This window comes from Scyliorhinus torazame, chromosome 27 (genome assembly GCF_047496885.1).
Source record: "Scyliorhinus torazame isolate Kashiwa2021f chromosome 27, sScyTor2.1, whole genome shotgun sequence".
Classification (NCBI taxonomy): domain Eukaryota; kingdom Metazoa; phylum Chordata; class Chondrichthyes; order Carcharhiniformes; family Scyliorhinidae; genus Scyliorhinus; species Scyliorhinus torazame.
In genome coordinates, this window is record NC_092733.1 from 14,663,364 (window position 1) to 14,676,095 (window position 12,732).

The 12,732-nt window shown below is 48.8% G+C and overlaps 1 protein-coding gene across 2 annotated transcripts in view; it reads left to right on the top strand.

Annotated features, from left to right (window-relative positions):
- Window positions 1-12,732, top strand: part of rab3da (RAB3D, member RAS oncogene family, a) — a 72,423-nt gene that overhangs the window by 51,771 nt on the left and 7,920 nt on the right. For both annotated transcript variants that reach the window (XM_072490981.1, XM_072490982.1), the window contains exon 3: window positions 10,190-10,308. In XM_072490981.1, coding sequence (XP_072347082.1) covers window positions 10,190-10,308 — 119 coding nt within the window. The remainder of the gene's footprint in view (window positions 1-10,189; window positions 10,309-12,732) is intronic.

Sequence of the window (12,732 nt, forward strand, 5' to 3'; positions counted from 1 at the left end):
GTTGCTGGGACGGGGAAGGGGATTGGGCCTAGGTTGGGTGCTCTTTCGGAGGGCCGGTGCAGAGTCGATAAGTCGAATGGCCTCCTTTTGCACTGCTGGAATTCCATGATTTCCCTGCCTTTTTAAAAATAAATGTAGAGTGCCCAATTCATTTTTCAAATTGAGGGACAATTTAGCCTGACCAATCCACCTACTCTGCACATCTTTTGGGTTGTGAGGGTGAAACCCACGCAAACAAGGGGAGAATGTGCCAACTCCACATGGACAGTGACCCGGAGCCGGGATCGAACCTGGGACCTCTGCGCCGTGAGGCAGCAGTGCTAACCACTGCGCCACCGTGCTGCCCCATGATTTCCTTTCCTGAAAGACATTAGTGAACCAGATGGGTTTTTGCAAGAATCGCAAGCGGTTTCACAGTCGCCATTACTGGGTTTTCAATTCCAGATTTTATTAATATAACTTAAATTTGACCAGCTCCTTTAGTGAGATTTGAACCCACATCCCCAGAGCATTAGCCTAGACCTCTCGGCTACTAGCTGGTGACAATGGGCTACAATTGGTACAATGCCACATGAATCAACAGCTGAAAAAATTGTCTTAATTCAACACACCTTTTAAAAATATATATTTTTATTGGAATTTTGCAGTTTATACATGGTTTACAAAAAGTGATCATCGTGTATTTACATATGTATAATTTGGTGCCCTCCCTCCCCTGTTTAGTGGTTCCCTTGCCGTCTTGGTCTGTTTTACATGTTTGCTTGCGTCGGCCCTGTAACTGGTAATTCAACACATCTTAATTTAAAGTTTGCGTTAAAGATGGTTCCACTCAAAAACGTAAAGAAAACAAAAATAAAAGCCACGGTAATTTTGAGTCCGATATATTTTAATTTGTTTTCTATTGATACATGAATAAAATGTATTGACACGTATTGAATTTATTATATACGCACATTATGCATTCCACCAGAATGCATGACAATTTGCCAAATACTTGGTTTAAAAATGCCGAATCAACTGTCTCGTCACTCGCAATGATTTTATTTCTTGAGGCAAATTGTTTTAGAAAGGATCTTGGGTTTAAAAAAAACCAGTGCTGATCCCTGGATTAGGCGTTGATAGTTATGTTTGGTGCACTGAGAATGGCCCATGACATGCTGCTGCCTCATTTAAATGTTCCCTATGTTTAACAAATGGAATTTGCACGCCTGTGGGAAAAGGGGGCCCAATGGAATAATTGGATGAATGGTCAGTGTGTCGCTCATCCTGGGACCAGTGCAGACCAAGCTCTCCACGTTGGCCGCTCTGCTTTTTACATTATTCGAGTCGATAAGGAAAATGACCAAACTCTGCCCCCTCACTGTCATGTGAGACGATGATAATTACGGAAGTAAAGGGACATCTGTAAGTTTTCAGCTTGCATTTACTCAGTGACTTTGACATAGTTTGTGGGAGTTTGTGTTTTGAAAATTAATTTCCAGGATGTGGGGCTTCACTGGCTGGGTCAGCATTTGTTGCCCGCCCCCAATTGCCCTCGAGAAGCTGGTGGGGAGCTACCTTGGTGAACCGCCCCAGTCCCCGAGGTGTAGGTACACCCACTGTGCCGTTAGAAATGAAATGAAAATCGCTTATTGTCACAAGTAGGCTTCAAATGAAGTTACTGCGAAAAGCCCCTAGTCGCCACATTCCGCCGCCTGCTCGGGGAGGCTGGCACGGGAATTGAACCGTGCTGCTGACCTGCCTTGGTCTGCTTTCAAAGACAGCGATTTAGCCCTGTGCTAAACCAGAGGGAGTTCCAGGAGTTTCACCCCGCGACAGTGAAGGAACGGCTGATCTATTTACAAGTCAGGCGGTGATGGACTAACCTCCAGGTGGTGGGGTTCCCAGGTATCTGCTGCCTTTGTCCTTCTAGATGCTAGCAGTCGTGGGCTTGGAAGGCGCTGTCTAAGGAGCCTTGGTGAGTTCTTGCAGTGCATCTTTTTTGTGGAAGGAGTGTCAATCGAGCGGGTTGCTTTGTCCAAGATGGTGTCGAGCTTTTTGAGTGTGGTTAGAGCTGCACATATCCAGGCAAGTGGAGAATATTCCATCGCATTCCTGACTTTTTCTATTTGTTCTTGGGATGTGGGCTTCGCTGACTGGGTCAGCATTTGTTGCCCATCCCTAATTGAACAGAGTGGTTTGCCCGGCCATTTCAGAGCGGGGCAAGAGTCACCCGCATCGCTGTGTGGGTCTGGAGTCACATGTAGGCCGGACCGGGTAAGGACGGCGGATTTCCCTCCCTGAAGGCCATTAGTGAGGCAGCTGGGTTTTTTGTGATGGTCGACAATGGTTTCATCGTCATCATTAGACTTTTAATTCCAGAGATTTATTGGATTCAATTTCCACCATCTGTCTTGTAGATTCTGGATGATCCTTAGGGAGTCAGAAGGTGAGTTACTCACCGCAAGATTCCTAGCCTTGGACCTGCTCTTGTATTTATATAGTTAGTCCCGTTCAGTTTCTGGTCAGTGGTACAGGATGTTGATTGTGGGGAATTCGGCAATGGTGATGCCTTTGAATGTCAAGAGGCGACGGTTAGAGTTGGCCGTTGCTTTTCATTCCAACAGCGACTATATAAACTGAAAATTGAAATCTCTGTAAAGCGCTTAGGGCCACTCTGAAAAAATTCAATTAAAAAAAAAAGTGAAAATGATGGGTGAAATTTCAATATAATGGAGACCCCTTGACCCGGCAGATAAGACCGCTACTTCTGGCGCTGAAATTGTGCACACCACCATTTCGGAGAAAGAGCTGTCCGCTCTCCAGATTTCCCCCAGCAATGTTGATCGGTGGCTGGGACTATCTGGGAGTTAAATGGAAAACAAAACCACACTGGGGTAGTAGACAATTCATCGGGGACCTAGAAGCCGAGTTAAGCGAAACCTTCGATCGGCTGGTGAGCACGGTGAGTCCGGAGAAGCGTGATAGAGTCTCACACAACGGGGCATCGAGGGACTGCAGTGTTGCAGAGTGGAAATGCAGTCACGCTGTTGGCATTGTGATCTTTCCACAATGCCACACCCACTCGCCATGTTTTGCTGGGTTCCAAACAACAAAGAGTATTCGCTCCAAGCAACCATTCCACCGAGGTAGTCCTATTCCAGGAATACAGCGGATCAGGGCACTTCAACCTGCTGAAGCCATGCATCTCCCTTCGAGTAAGTGGAGAGGGCTCTCCTGCAGTCACGTGTGCTGACTAGTTACCTGTTGAAGCACTCGATGCGTTCCATGGACTTGGGTTGATGTGCTTGCTGAGTGCTATGGAACTACGAGTGTCGTCTGTAGTTCTCATTCTTGTAATCCATCATTTCCCATCTCTTTAGCCACCTCCATCCATACAATCCTTTAAACTCCCTGCGCTCCTCCAGTTCTGGGACCCAGGATCCTTGATTTTTATCGATCCATCGTTGGCAACTATGCTTTTAGCAGCTTGGGCACTAAGCTCTGGAATTCTGTCCCAAAACCACTCGGCCTCTACATCCTTCTCTCCCTCAAAACCCAATTTTATTGATCGCCTCTTCGAATATCTCCTTGTGCAGCTCTGAATCTTTTATTTGAGAATGCTCCCTTTAAAGGTGCTGTATAAATACAAGTTGTTGTTGTCAAGTGCTGCTGACCACAGTCTTCACTCTCAATCGATCCATTTCAGCGGTCCAGTTGCTCCATGAGTCAACTCTTTTTTTTTCTCCAATGTGTTTTGAAGCAAATTTGGATACAGTGATGTTCCCTGTCAGGCGGCTCATTGAGGCGACCTCGCACAGGGCGGGCACTTAGTGCGTCAGCCCAATCCTATAGCAACTGAGCAATTTTCAATTGACCTAATGTTACTGTGCTATTTCCTGCGTCTAGGCCAGTTACTGTTGCTAGGGTATCGGGAGATGCTTGGCAGCAGGCTTCTGTCTTCACTCTCCTGTTGTTGTCATTCCAGGTGCAAGAGGCATCTTTCAATCCTTAATTGTCGGTGAAGAATGATCTTAAAAACTGATCTTAAAAACGGTTAACCTTGAGTGTGGACTTCTTGTGGTTCTGACCTGTTAACTTGGACCGCAGGGTGGTTAGCACTGCTGCCTCACAGCACCCGGGTTCGATTCCGACCTTGGGTGACTGTGACTTTCTCCCCGTGTCTGCGTGGGTTTCCTCCGGGTGCTCCGGTTTCCTCCCACTGTCCAAAGATGTGCAGGTTAGGTGGATTGGCCGTGTTAAATTGTCCCTTAGTGTCCAAAGGTTAGGTGGGATTACGGGGATAGGGCGGGGTAGTGGACCGAGATATGCTGCTCTTCCGGAGGGCTGGTGCAGACTCGAGGGGCCAAATGGCCTCCTGCACTGTAGGGATTCTATGATTATCTGTTTCTCGGAGATGATGCCTGACCTACTCAGCATGTCCAGTGTCTGCAGCAGGAAGCTCCTCCGCTACAGTGCTGGCTCCCAAAGAGATTGTCTCTCAAAAGGTTTAGTATTCCCCACATTGTGTGCCCAAGCTGTGACTGGCAGGTTATCCAATCTAAGGCATTGTGGTGAATGTATTGCATTAACCATCCATTCACCATGTATGTAACTGTATCACGCTGTTGTCCATGAGGGCTCCACCTATGGACCATTGTAAGGTATTACCTGTGATGTATGATGTTGGTGCCTCTGTGGGCTCTGCCCCTAGCTCCTCCCCTTGAGGGGAGGTATAACGAGCAGTAGCCCTGTAGGTGGCTCCCAGTAGCAGAGCAGTCGCAGGCAGGCACTGTTCTAGTCAACTAAAGCCACAGTTTACCTCTACGAATTGATGGTTGCATCAGGCATTGTTCCAATTGCATTTATAATGCACATGGATGGAGGAGTGGCTGGTGACCAGAGAGCTAAAGATGCATTTCCAAAACAAAGGGTTTGAAATACCCTGTGTTGGGATGGTGTTTGACTTGAAGGTGATGACATTCCTGTGCACCCGTTGCCCTTGTCTTTTCAGGTGGTGATGGGCATTGGTTTGGGTAGCTGTGGCCAAGGTGGGTTTGCATGCGTTCAGGGAAAGGACTATGCGAGACCTCACAAGGGTATACCCTTTTTATTTACTTATTTATAATTTAGAGTACCCAATTCTTATTTTTTTTTTTCAATTAAGGGGCAATTTAGTGTGGCCAATCCACCTACCCTGCACACCTTTGGGTTGTGGGGAGGGTGGCATGTGGCGCAGTGGTTAGCACTGGGACTACGACGCTGAAGACCCAGGTTCGAATCCCACCCCTGGGTCACTGTCCGTGTGGAGTTTGCACATTCTCCCCGTGTCTGCGTGGGTTTCACCCCCACAACCCAAAGATGTGCAGGGTAGGTGGATTGGCCACGCTCAATTGCCCCTTCATTGGGAAAAAAAAATAATTGGGTACTCTAAATTAAAAAAAAAATTAAAATCTTTGAGTTGTGGGGGTGAAACCCACGCAGACATGAGGAGAATGTGCAAACTCCATTCGGACAGTGGCTCAGGGCCGGGATCGAACTCGGGTCCTCGGCGCCGTGAGGCAGCAGTGCTAACCGCCGTGTGCTTGTCCTACCCAAGACCCGAGTCAACATGCATGGCCGTTGACTGCACCATTATGGTGAATCCACTTCTGCCAAACCTGTCTGCAGCGCTCTCTAAGCCTGGGGCTTGGAAAGACCCAGTTGTTTCCTTTATAACTGGGTCTCCACGCCAACCCAATCAGCAAGTGTTCATGGCATGAAAGCGGAATCCTGTTGAGGAATGATCGACAATAACTGCAGCATGGTGCAGGAAGTAAGTGCAACACACCGTTTGAAAGGGAGCCAAACTGTAGTTCGTCTTTAATTGCCTCATGAATAGATTGACTATTTCTGATGGGATGGATTGAAGCAGGAGCTGGAATCTTGACGCATTGAGAGCCTGTGGCGGTGTTCCCAGGTATCTGCTGGTCTTGTCCTTCTAGATGGTAGTGGTCGCGGGTTTGGAAGGACCTGCTAAGGAGCCTTGGTGAGTTGGTGCAGTGCATCTTGTCGATGGTACACACGGCTGCCACAGTTTGAGTGGTGGAGGGAGTGAACGTTGGTGGAATCTGTAGCAATAAAGCGGGCTGTTTTGTCCTGGCTGTGTCGAGGAGTGTTGTTGGAGCTGCACTCGTACAGGAAGGTGGGAAATATTCCATCACCTTCCTGACTCATGCCTTGTAGATGCTGGACAACCTTGGAGGAGATAGGAAGCGAGTTACTCTCTGCAGGATTCTGAGCCTTTGACCTGCTCTTGTAGCCACAGTATTTATATATCTAGTCCAGTTCTGTTTCTGGTCAATGGTAACCCCCAGGATATTGAGTGGGGGATTCAGCGATGGGAATGTCAAGGGGCGATAGTCATTGCCTGGCATTTGTGTGGTGCGAATATTACTTTCCTGTTTATACATTTTAGAGTACCTAATTCTTTTTTTTTTCCAATTAAGGGGCAATTGAGCATGGCCAATCCACCTACCCTGCGCATCCTTTTGGGCTGTGGGGGTGAGACCCACACCAACACACGGAGAATGTGCAAACTCCACACGGACAGTGACCCGGGGCCGGGATTGAACCCGGTTCCTCAGCACCGTGAGACAGTAGTGCTAACCACTGTGCCACCTTCATCGCCATTACTTTCCACTTGTCAGCCCAAGTTTGGATGTTGTCCAGGCCTTGCTGCAGTTGGAGATGGACTTCAGTATCTTGAGGAGTCACGAATGGTGTTGAACATTTTGGAGAATCAATACTTTGGCCTGGGAAAGTAGGAGTTAAAAAAATGTTGAATGCTATTTCAGAAAAAGCTGTGTTGGACCGATCAGAAGCAATTTGGAAGAATTGCCGAACATCCAGACTAACTGAATGTACGAAGTCGGAGACCTGAGGGGGAAAGAAGGGGTAGCACATAAATAACGACTGTACTGTTAATATGTTGGGTAAAGACTTGGGGTGGGAGAAATGTTGTCCGAAGTGTTAGACATAGCAAGGGTTAATGGGTGTAGCACAATCAATCACTCACGAGACGAGATGAGAAGGAGTCGAACGATGGCTTTATTATGCAGACTTGTTCCCCAGCAGCACAGTTACAGAATGCGGCTGCTGGGAGAACCCGGGCTCTTATACTCCACCTTACTGGGTGGAGCCAGCAGGCGGCTGATCCAATCGGGACCCAGTGTCTAGCCACCAATAGCCTCTCGGCATCACAGGGTACCTTAATACCCCTAATACATACCACTACAATGGGGAACTCGAGAAACAGTACTGCCCACATTATATGATGTAGAGAACCACACGAGAGAGTCTGAAAGAAGTCAACATGAAGGGTTATACTTTGGAGATATGCATGCAGTTGTGTGTTAACAATAAGTAGAATATTCAACCACACAAGGCTCCAGGCCTCTTAGTGAGAATCTGGAGTGACATGTGGGTCAGATTGGATCAGGATGGCAGATTTCCTTCCCTTAGGATTATTAGTGAATCAAATGGGTTTACAGGATGAAACAGTAACTTTGTGGTCATCATTACTGAGACTTAAGGGCGCGAATCTCCAGAAAGATTTCTAAGTGTGGTAGTGAGCAGGAATTGCCGCATGCGAGGCCGGCAATGCTATTCAATGTTAATTGGTCCACTTAATGAGGCCGCATGGGTTTCTTGCTGCCAATGAAGTCTCACCAACTGATTCGCTGGCTCCCCTCGCGAACAAGGTCGAGCAGCACTTAAGCTGCACTTGCTCAGCCAACCCCAGCCAGCTCGCAATAATGGCGCCGAGGAGACGAGCTTCAAGATTCGGGGACGCTGACATGGGGAGGCTCCTAGTCGCTGTGGAGGGCAGGAGTGATGTCCAGTTCACAGGAATCCACCTGGGTTGTGTGAAGTGCTCATTTAACTACGATTGACAATTCCCTGTTAACGATAGCCTTCAGCCGCACGGCCAGAGGCCTCGGCAGTGGGCGGGCGTTATGGGTGGTCGTTGGGGCAGGGACAAGGGTTGTCCCTGGAATGGGGTTGGGATCCAAGAGTTAGCATGGTGGTGCTGCGAGCGGCTGTCCCCTGGTGCCCCCCCCCCCCCCGCCCCAGCGCTTTCCCCTGCTGAGGGTCCCCCACCCCCGCCCGAGGCTGCTCACCTCCTCCGCTCCCCACAGAAGCCCTTCTGCCAGGTTCACGTTTTTCAAAAGGAGCACTAATCGGTGCCAGCGTGAACACTTGCTAGCGACGCCACTGAATGACGGGAGGCCGTTGGATATGGGGAGACTCTCGTTCAATGTATGGAAACGGGGCATAAGTGGTGATAATTAGCTTCTCGCCTCGCTACGGCGAGATCCCGATTTTGTCGATGGAGCGGGCCAGTTGCATTGCAAACTGTGGCGGATCTCGTTTTTATCCCCTCCCCCTATTCGCTCTTGAGTGAGAGCGTAACGAGGACGGAGAATCCCAGCCTAACTTTTCACACCAGATTAATCTACTAAATTGAATTTCCCAGTTCCTCAGGTGGGACTTGAACTCCTGTCCCTGGGTCATTAGTCTGGGCCTCTGGATTACAAATCTTGCAACATAGCTACCATGTCACCACACTTCCAATGTGCTTGATGGCATTTAATGATCATAGCCACAGGTAGGGAGTGAGGACTTGAAGACCACCAAACGTATCAAAGTGATGCTGCGGACGTTTCCCCTGATTGAACCATTATGCTTCCCATCAGCTCTCTGTCTTGGCCAGACATTCAGGGAACTTGGTTACATCTAGGCTCAAATTTCTAGCATCTTTTCTGAGCGATTGTTTGTTTAAATATGGATAAAACTAAATAGGGGACATAGAACAACATAGAACATACAGTGCAGAAGAAGGCCATTCGGCCCATCGAGTCTGCACCGACCCACTTAAGCCCTCACTTCCACCCTATCCCTGTAACTCAATAACCTCTCCTAACATTTTTGGACACTAAGGGCAATTTAGCATGGCCAATCCACCTAACCTGCACATCTTTGGACTGTGGGAGGAAACCGGAGCACCCGGAGGAAACCCACGCAGACACGGGGAGGGGGGGGGGGAACGTGCAAACTCCACACAGACAGTGGCCCACAGGGGGATCGAACCTGGGACCCTGGCGCTGTGAAGCCACAGTGCCATCCACTTGTGCTGCCGTGCTGCAGCAGGGATTTAAAAGGCGTGTCCCCAGAATCTATTAAAAGGGGCGTACCTCATTGAAGAGGACAACCTTGAAATTCGAGTAAGTAGTAACTTCATTGAAGCCTACTTGTGACAATATGTGATTATTATAATTATTTGGCGGAAGCAACTTTTCCGGCTTTGGGTGAATTCTGGCTGGGAGACGAGATTTTCCCGGTGGTTTAGTGGATAAGTCCTCTGTGGGAGGTGATTTAATGCCAAGTTGTGGAATCTTGGGGGGTGTCCTTGGAGGTTTCAGTCTCCGGTCCAGGTCGAATGGCCTAATCTCAGCTAGGACACTGTAACCTACTAATCCTGATAAAGGGACACTCCTCAAAATTGACCATTTTGGCTAGGCATGGCCACCTCTCCCAATATCGCGTGTGGTTTGCTGTCCTGTCTTGTTTGATTGCACCCCTGGCCAGGGAACTTGGGACAACTTACAACAGTTAAAGGTGCTATATAAACGCAAGTTGATGTGCTATTGACTGATGTCTCCTCCCCCGTTTAACTAGCTTACCCTTGATAACGCAGCTGAATGATTTGTAGTGGCGAATACACGATTGGACATTTAAGCGCGTGCAGCAGTGGTGGGCTCAGTTGAAACCCCATTCTTTGCAGCCCAAAGAATGGCCTCTTTGACAGTCGCATGGAACTTTTACCTTGCTATTTGTGAGCAGCTTCAAAAGCAATGGAGACGAATGGTGTGGAGTGGGGAGGAAATGAGTGATATTTCCCCTACAGGCCCCCTCCGACAACTCCAAATCTGGTTCATTGGGGACTATATTGCTGCCCCTTTACACCCTTGTCTGGACCTGGAAAAATTCATTGGTTTTTTTTTGCTTGCTGAGTTTAGCCAGCATTTTCTGTTTTTGCTTCAGATTGCCGACATCGGCGGTAGTTTGTCAGATTTCTCCCCTTGTTTTCTGGGCGTCTGCTGTGAGCAGCCTCCTCCTGACCCAGGCCTTGTGAAGCACTGAGTTCCTTTGTTTCTGTTCTCCACAGGACACGGCAGGCCAGGAGCGTTACCGCACCATCACTACAGCCTATTACAGGGGTGCCATGGGATTCCTGTTAATGTATGACATTGCCAACCAGGACTCCTTCAACGCTGTGCATGATTGGTGAGTACACACACATCCTGGGTCAAATTCACAATGGTCATCCCGAACTTGATGTCTGCAAGAGGTTATTTTCGCTTTCGTTACTTTCCATTGACCCTGGCTCCCTCCAGGCCTCCATCAACTCCGTCTCCTAAAATTGTTGACTCGTGCTGGGCCATGGGTTAGATGGGCGCTGTCGAGCTGGGCCATGGGTTAGATGGGCGCTGTCGAGGATTGGGGCACCGATTGGTGTTTCCAACTCTCCTGGGATATATTCCCTGGAGGTTTCACCAGGTGACTTGCTGCCTTCCATCACCGTGTTCCCATACTTCTCTGGTCACCCAACAAGTCTACCTCTGCAACGTTCCGCCATCCCAGGCACCCCCCCCCCACCAATGTTTTTTCTCCTGGAATCGGCAGGTTCTATAGCTACTGACCTGTGCTGGGGGTGCAGGCATCACGCAAAGAGGCTCACGCCGGGGGGTACACGAGGCCCATGCCGTGCTCGTTGGCGACCAGGATCCGAGGGCATTGACTCATGCTACTTATGTTTGCTAGTGAATCACCAAGTGCCATTGCCCACACTGCCTGTGTACAGAGAAACTGCCAAAGACAGTTTACAGATGGTGTGGCCATTCTTTCATCCCCGTGAATTGGAATGTTGTACGTTCACCTGATCTGTGGCTCCCATTCTGAGGAGTTTGAAGTCCCTGTGACTCAGCTGGGTTGAAAGGTCCGTTGGAATGTTTGTGAGTGGTCAATTTAACCTCTGCACTTCTGGGTCCAGATGTGGGCAGCCCGATTTTCACTGATTTCCTCCACCTTGCCCTCAGACACCAAATCTGAAGCTGGCAAATGAAAGGCTGATCCAGGTCAAAGTAGTCTGCTTGGTGGCACCTCATCATCACCTTAAACACTCGCTCCCTCCACCATCGATGCACAGTGGCAGCCATGTGTACCATCGACAAGATGCACTGCAAGAACTCCCCAAACCTCCTTAGGCAGCACCTTCCAAACCCACGACGTCTACCATCTCGAAGGAGGAGGGTGGCAGACACATGGGAACACGGCCCCCGGAGATTTTCCCTCCAAGCCACTCATTGTCATTTCTGGTAACTGTATCGCCAGCCCTTCACTGTCGCTGAGTCAAAATCCTGGAACTCCCTCCCACTGTTACAACACATGGACTGCAGCGGTTCAGGAATGCATTCCACCGCCAGCTTCTCGAGGGCAATTAGGGATGGGCAAGAAATGCTGGCCTATCCAGTGATTCCCACATTCTGTAAAAGGCACGGTAGCACAGTGGGTAGTACTGTTGCTTCACAGCGCCAGGTTCCCAGGTTTGATTCCCGGCTGGGTCACTGGCTGTGCGGAGTCTGCACGTTCTCCCCGTGTCTGCGTGGATTTCCTCTGGGTGCTCCGGTTTCCTCCCACAGTCCAAAGATGTGCAGGTTGGGTGGATTGACCATGCTAAATTGCCCTTAGTGCCCAAAAATGTTGGGTGGAGTTACTGGGTCACGGGGCTAGGGCGTGGGCTTAAGTAGGGTGCTCCTTCCATGGACTGGTGCAGACTCGATGGGCTGAATGGCCTCCTTCTGCACTGTAAATTCTATCAAATGAATAAATAAAGAAGGAACTTCATATATCCATTGTCTACTAACAAGAGGTTACTTTAATAGCCTGATGTCGACTGTGGATTAGTTGCACATGGGTTGCTCAGTAAGTGAGTTGTACTCTAAATATAAAATTAGTTTAATTTACTGTCTCTCCAGTGGCCCTCAAACACATTTAAGTAGGCAAGTGCTTTTTCCACTCACTGATTACAACAAAGAGCATTGTGTCGTTGTTTTTGTAACTTGGCAATAATATTAGCGCTGTGAGAGCAGAGGACCTGAGGTGCATGCTTATAAATCCTGCCAGTGCAAATTCCATAGAATCAATTGAATCCCTGCAGTGTAGAAGGAGGCCATTTGGCCCATCGAGTTTGCACCGGCCGTCTGAAAGAGCACGCTACCTAAAGTGCAAGTTGACGAGGCAATTAAGAAAACGCCGACAGGACACGTGGCTTTGTAAATCAGGGCTCTGCCTGCGAAAACGAGGAATTAACGCCCCTTTGGGGAGGCGGTGACGTAGTAGTATTGTCACTGGCCGAGTAATCCAGAGACCCAGGGTACTGCTCTGGGGACCCGGGTTCGAATCCCAGAACCACAAATGGTAGATTCAATAAAAATCTGGAATTGCAAGTCTAATTGTCAATTGTTGTTTAAAACTTATCTGGTTCACTAAGATCCTGAGGAAATCTGCTGTCCTTAGCTGATCTGGCCTACATGTGACTCTAGACCCACAGCACTGTGGCTAACTGCCAACCTTAACTGCCCCTCAGTTCGATACCATGGGCAACCAATGTGGACCTTGCCGCCTCCTAACATCAGATGAAATGAAATG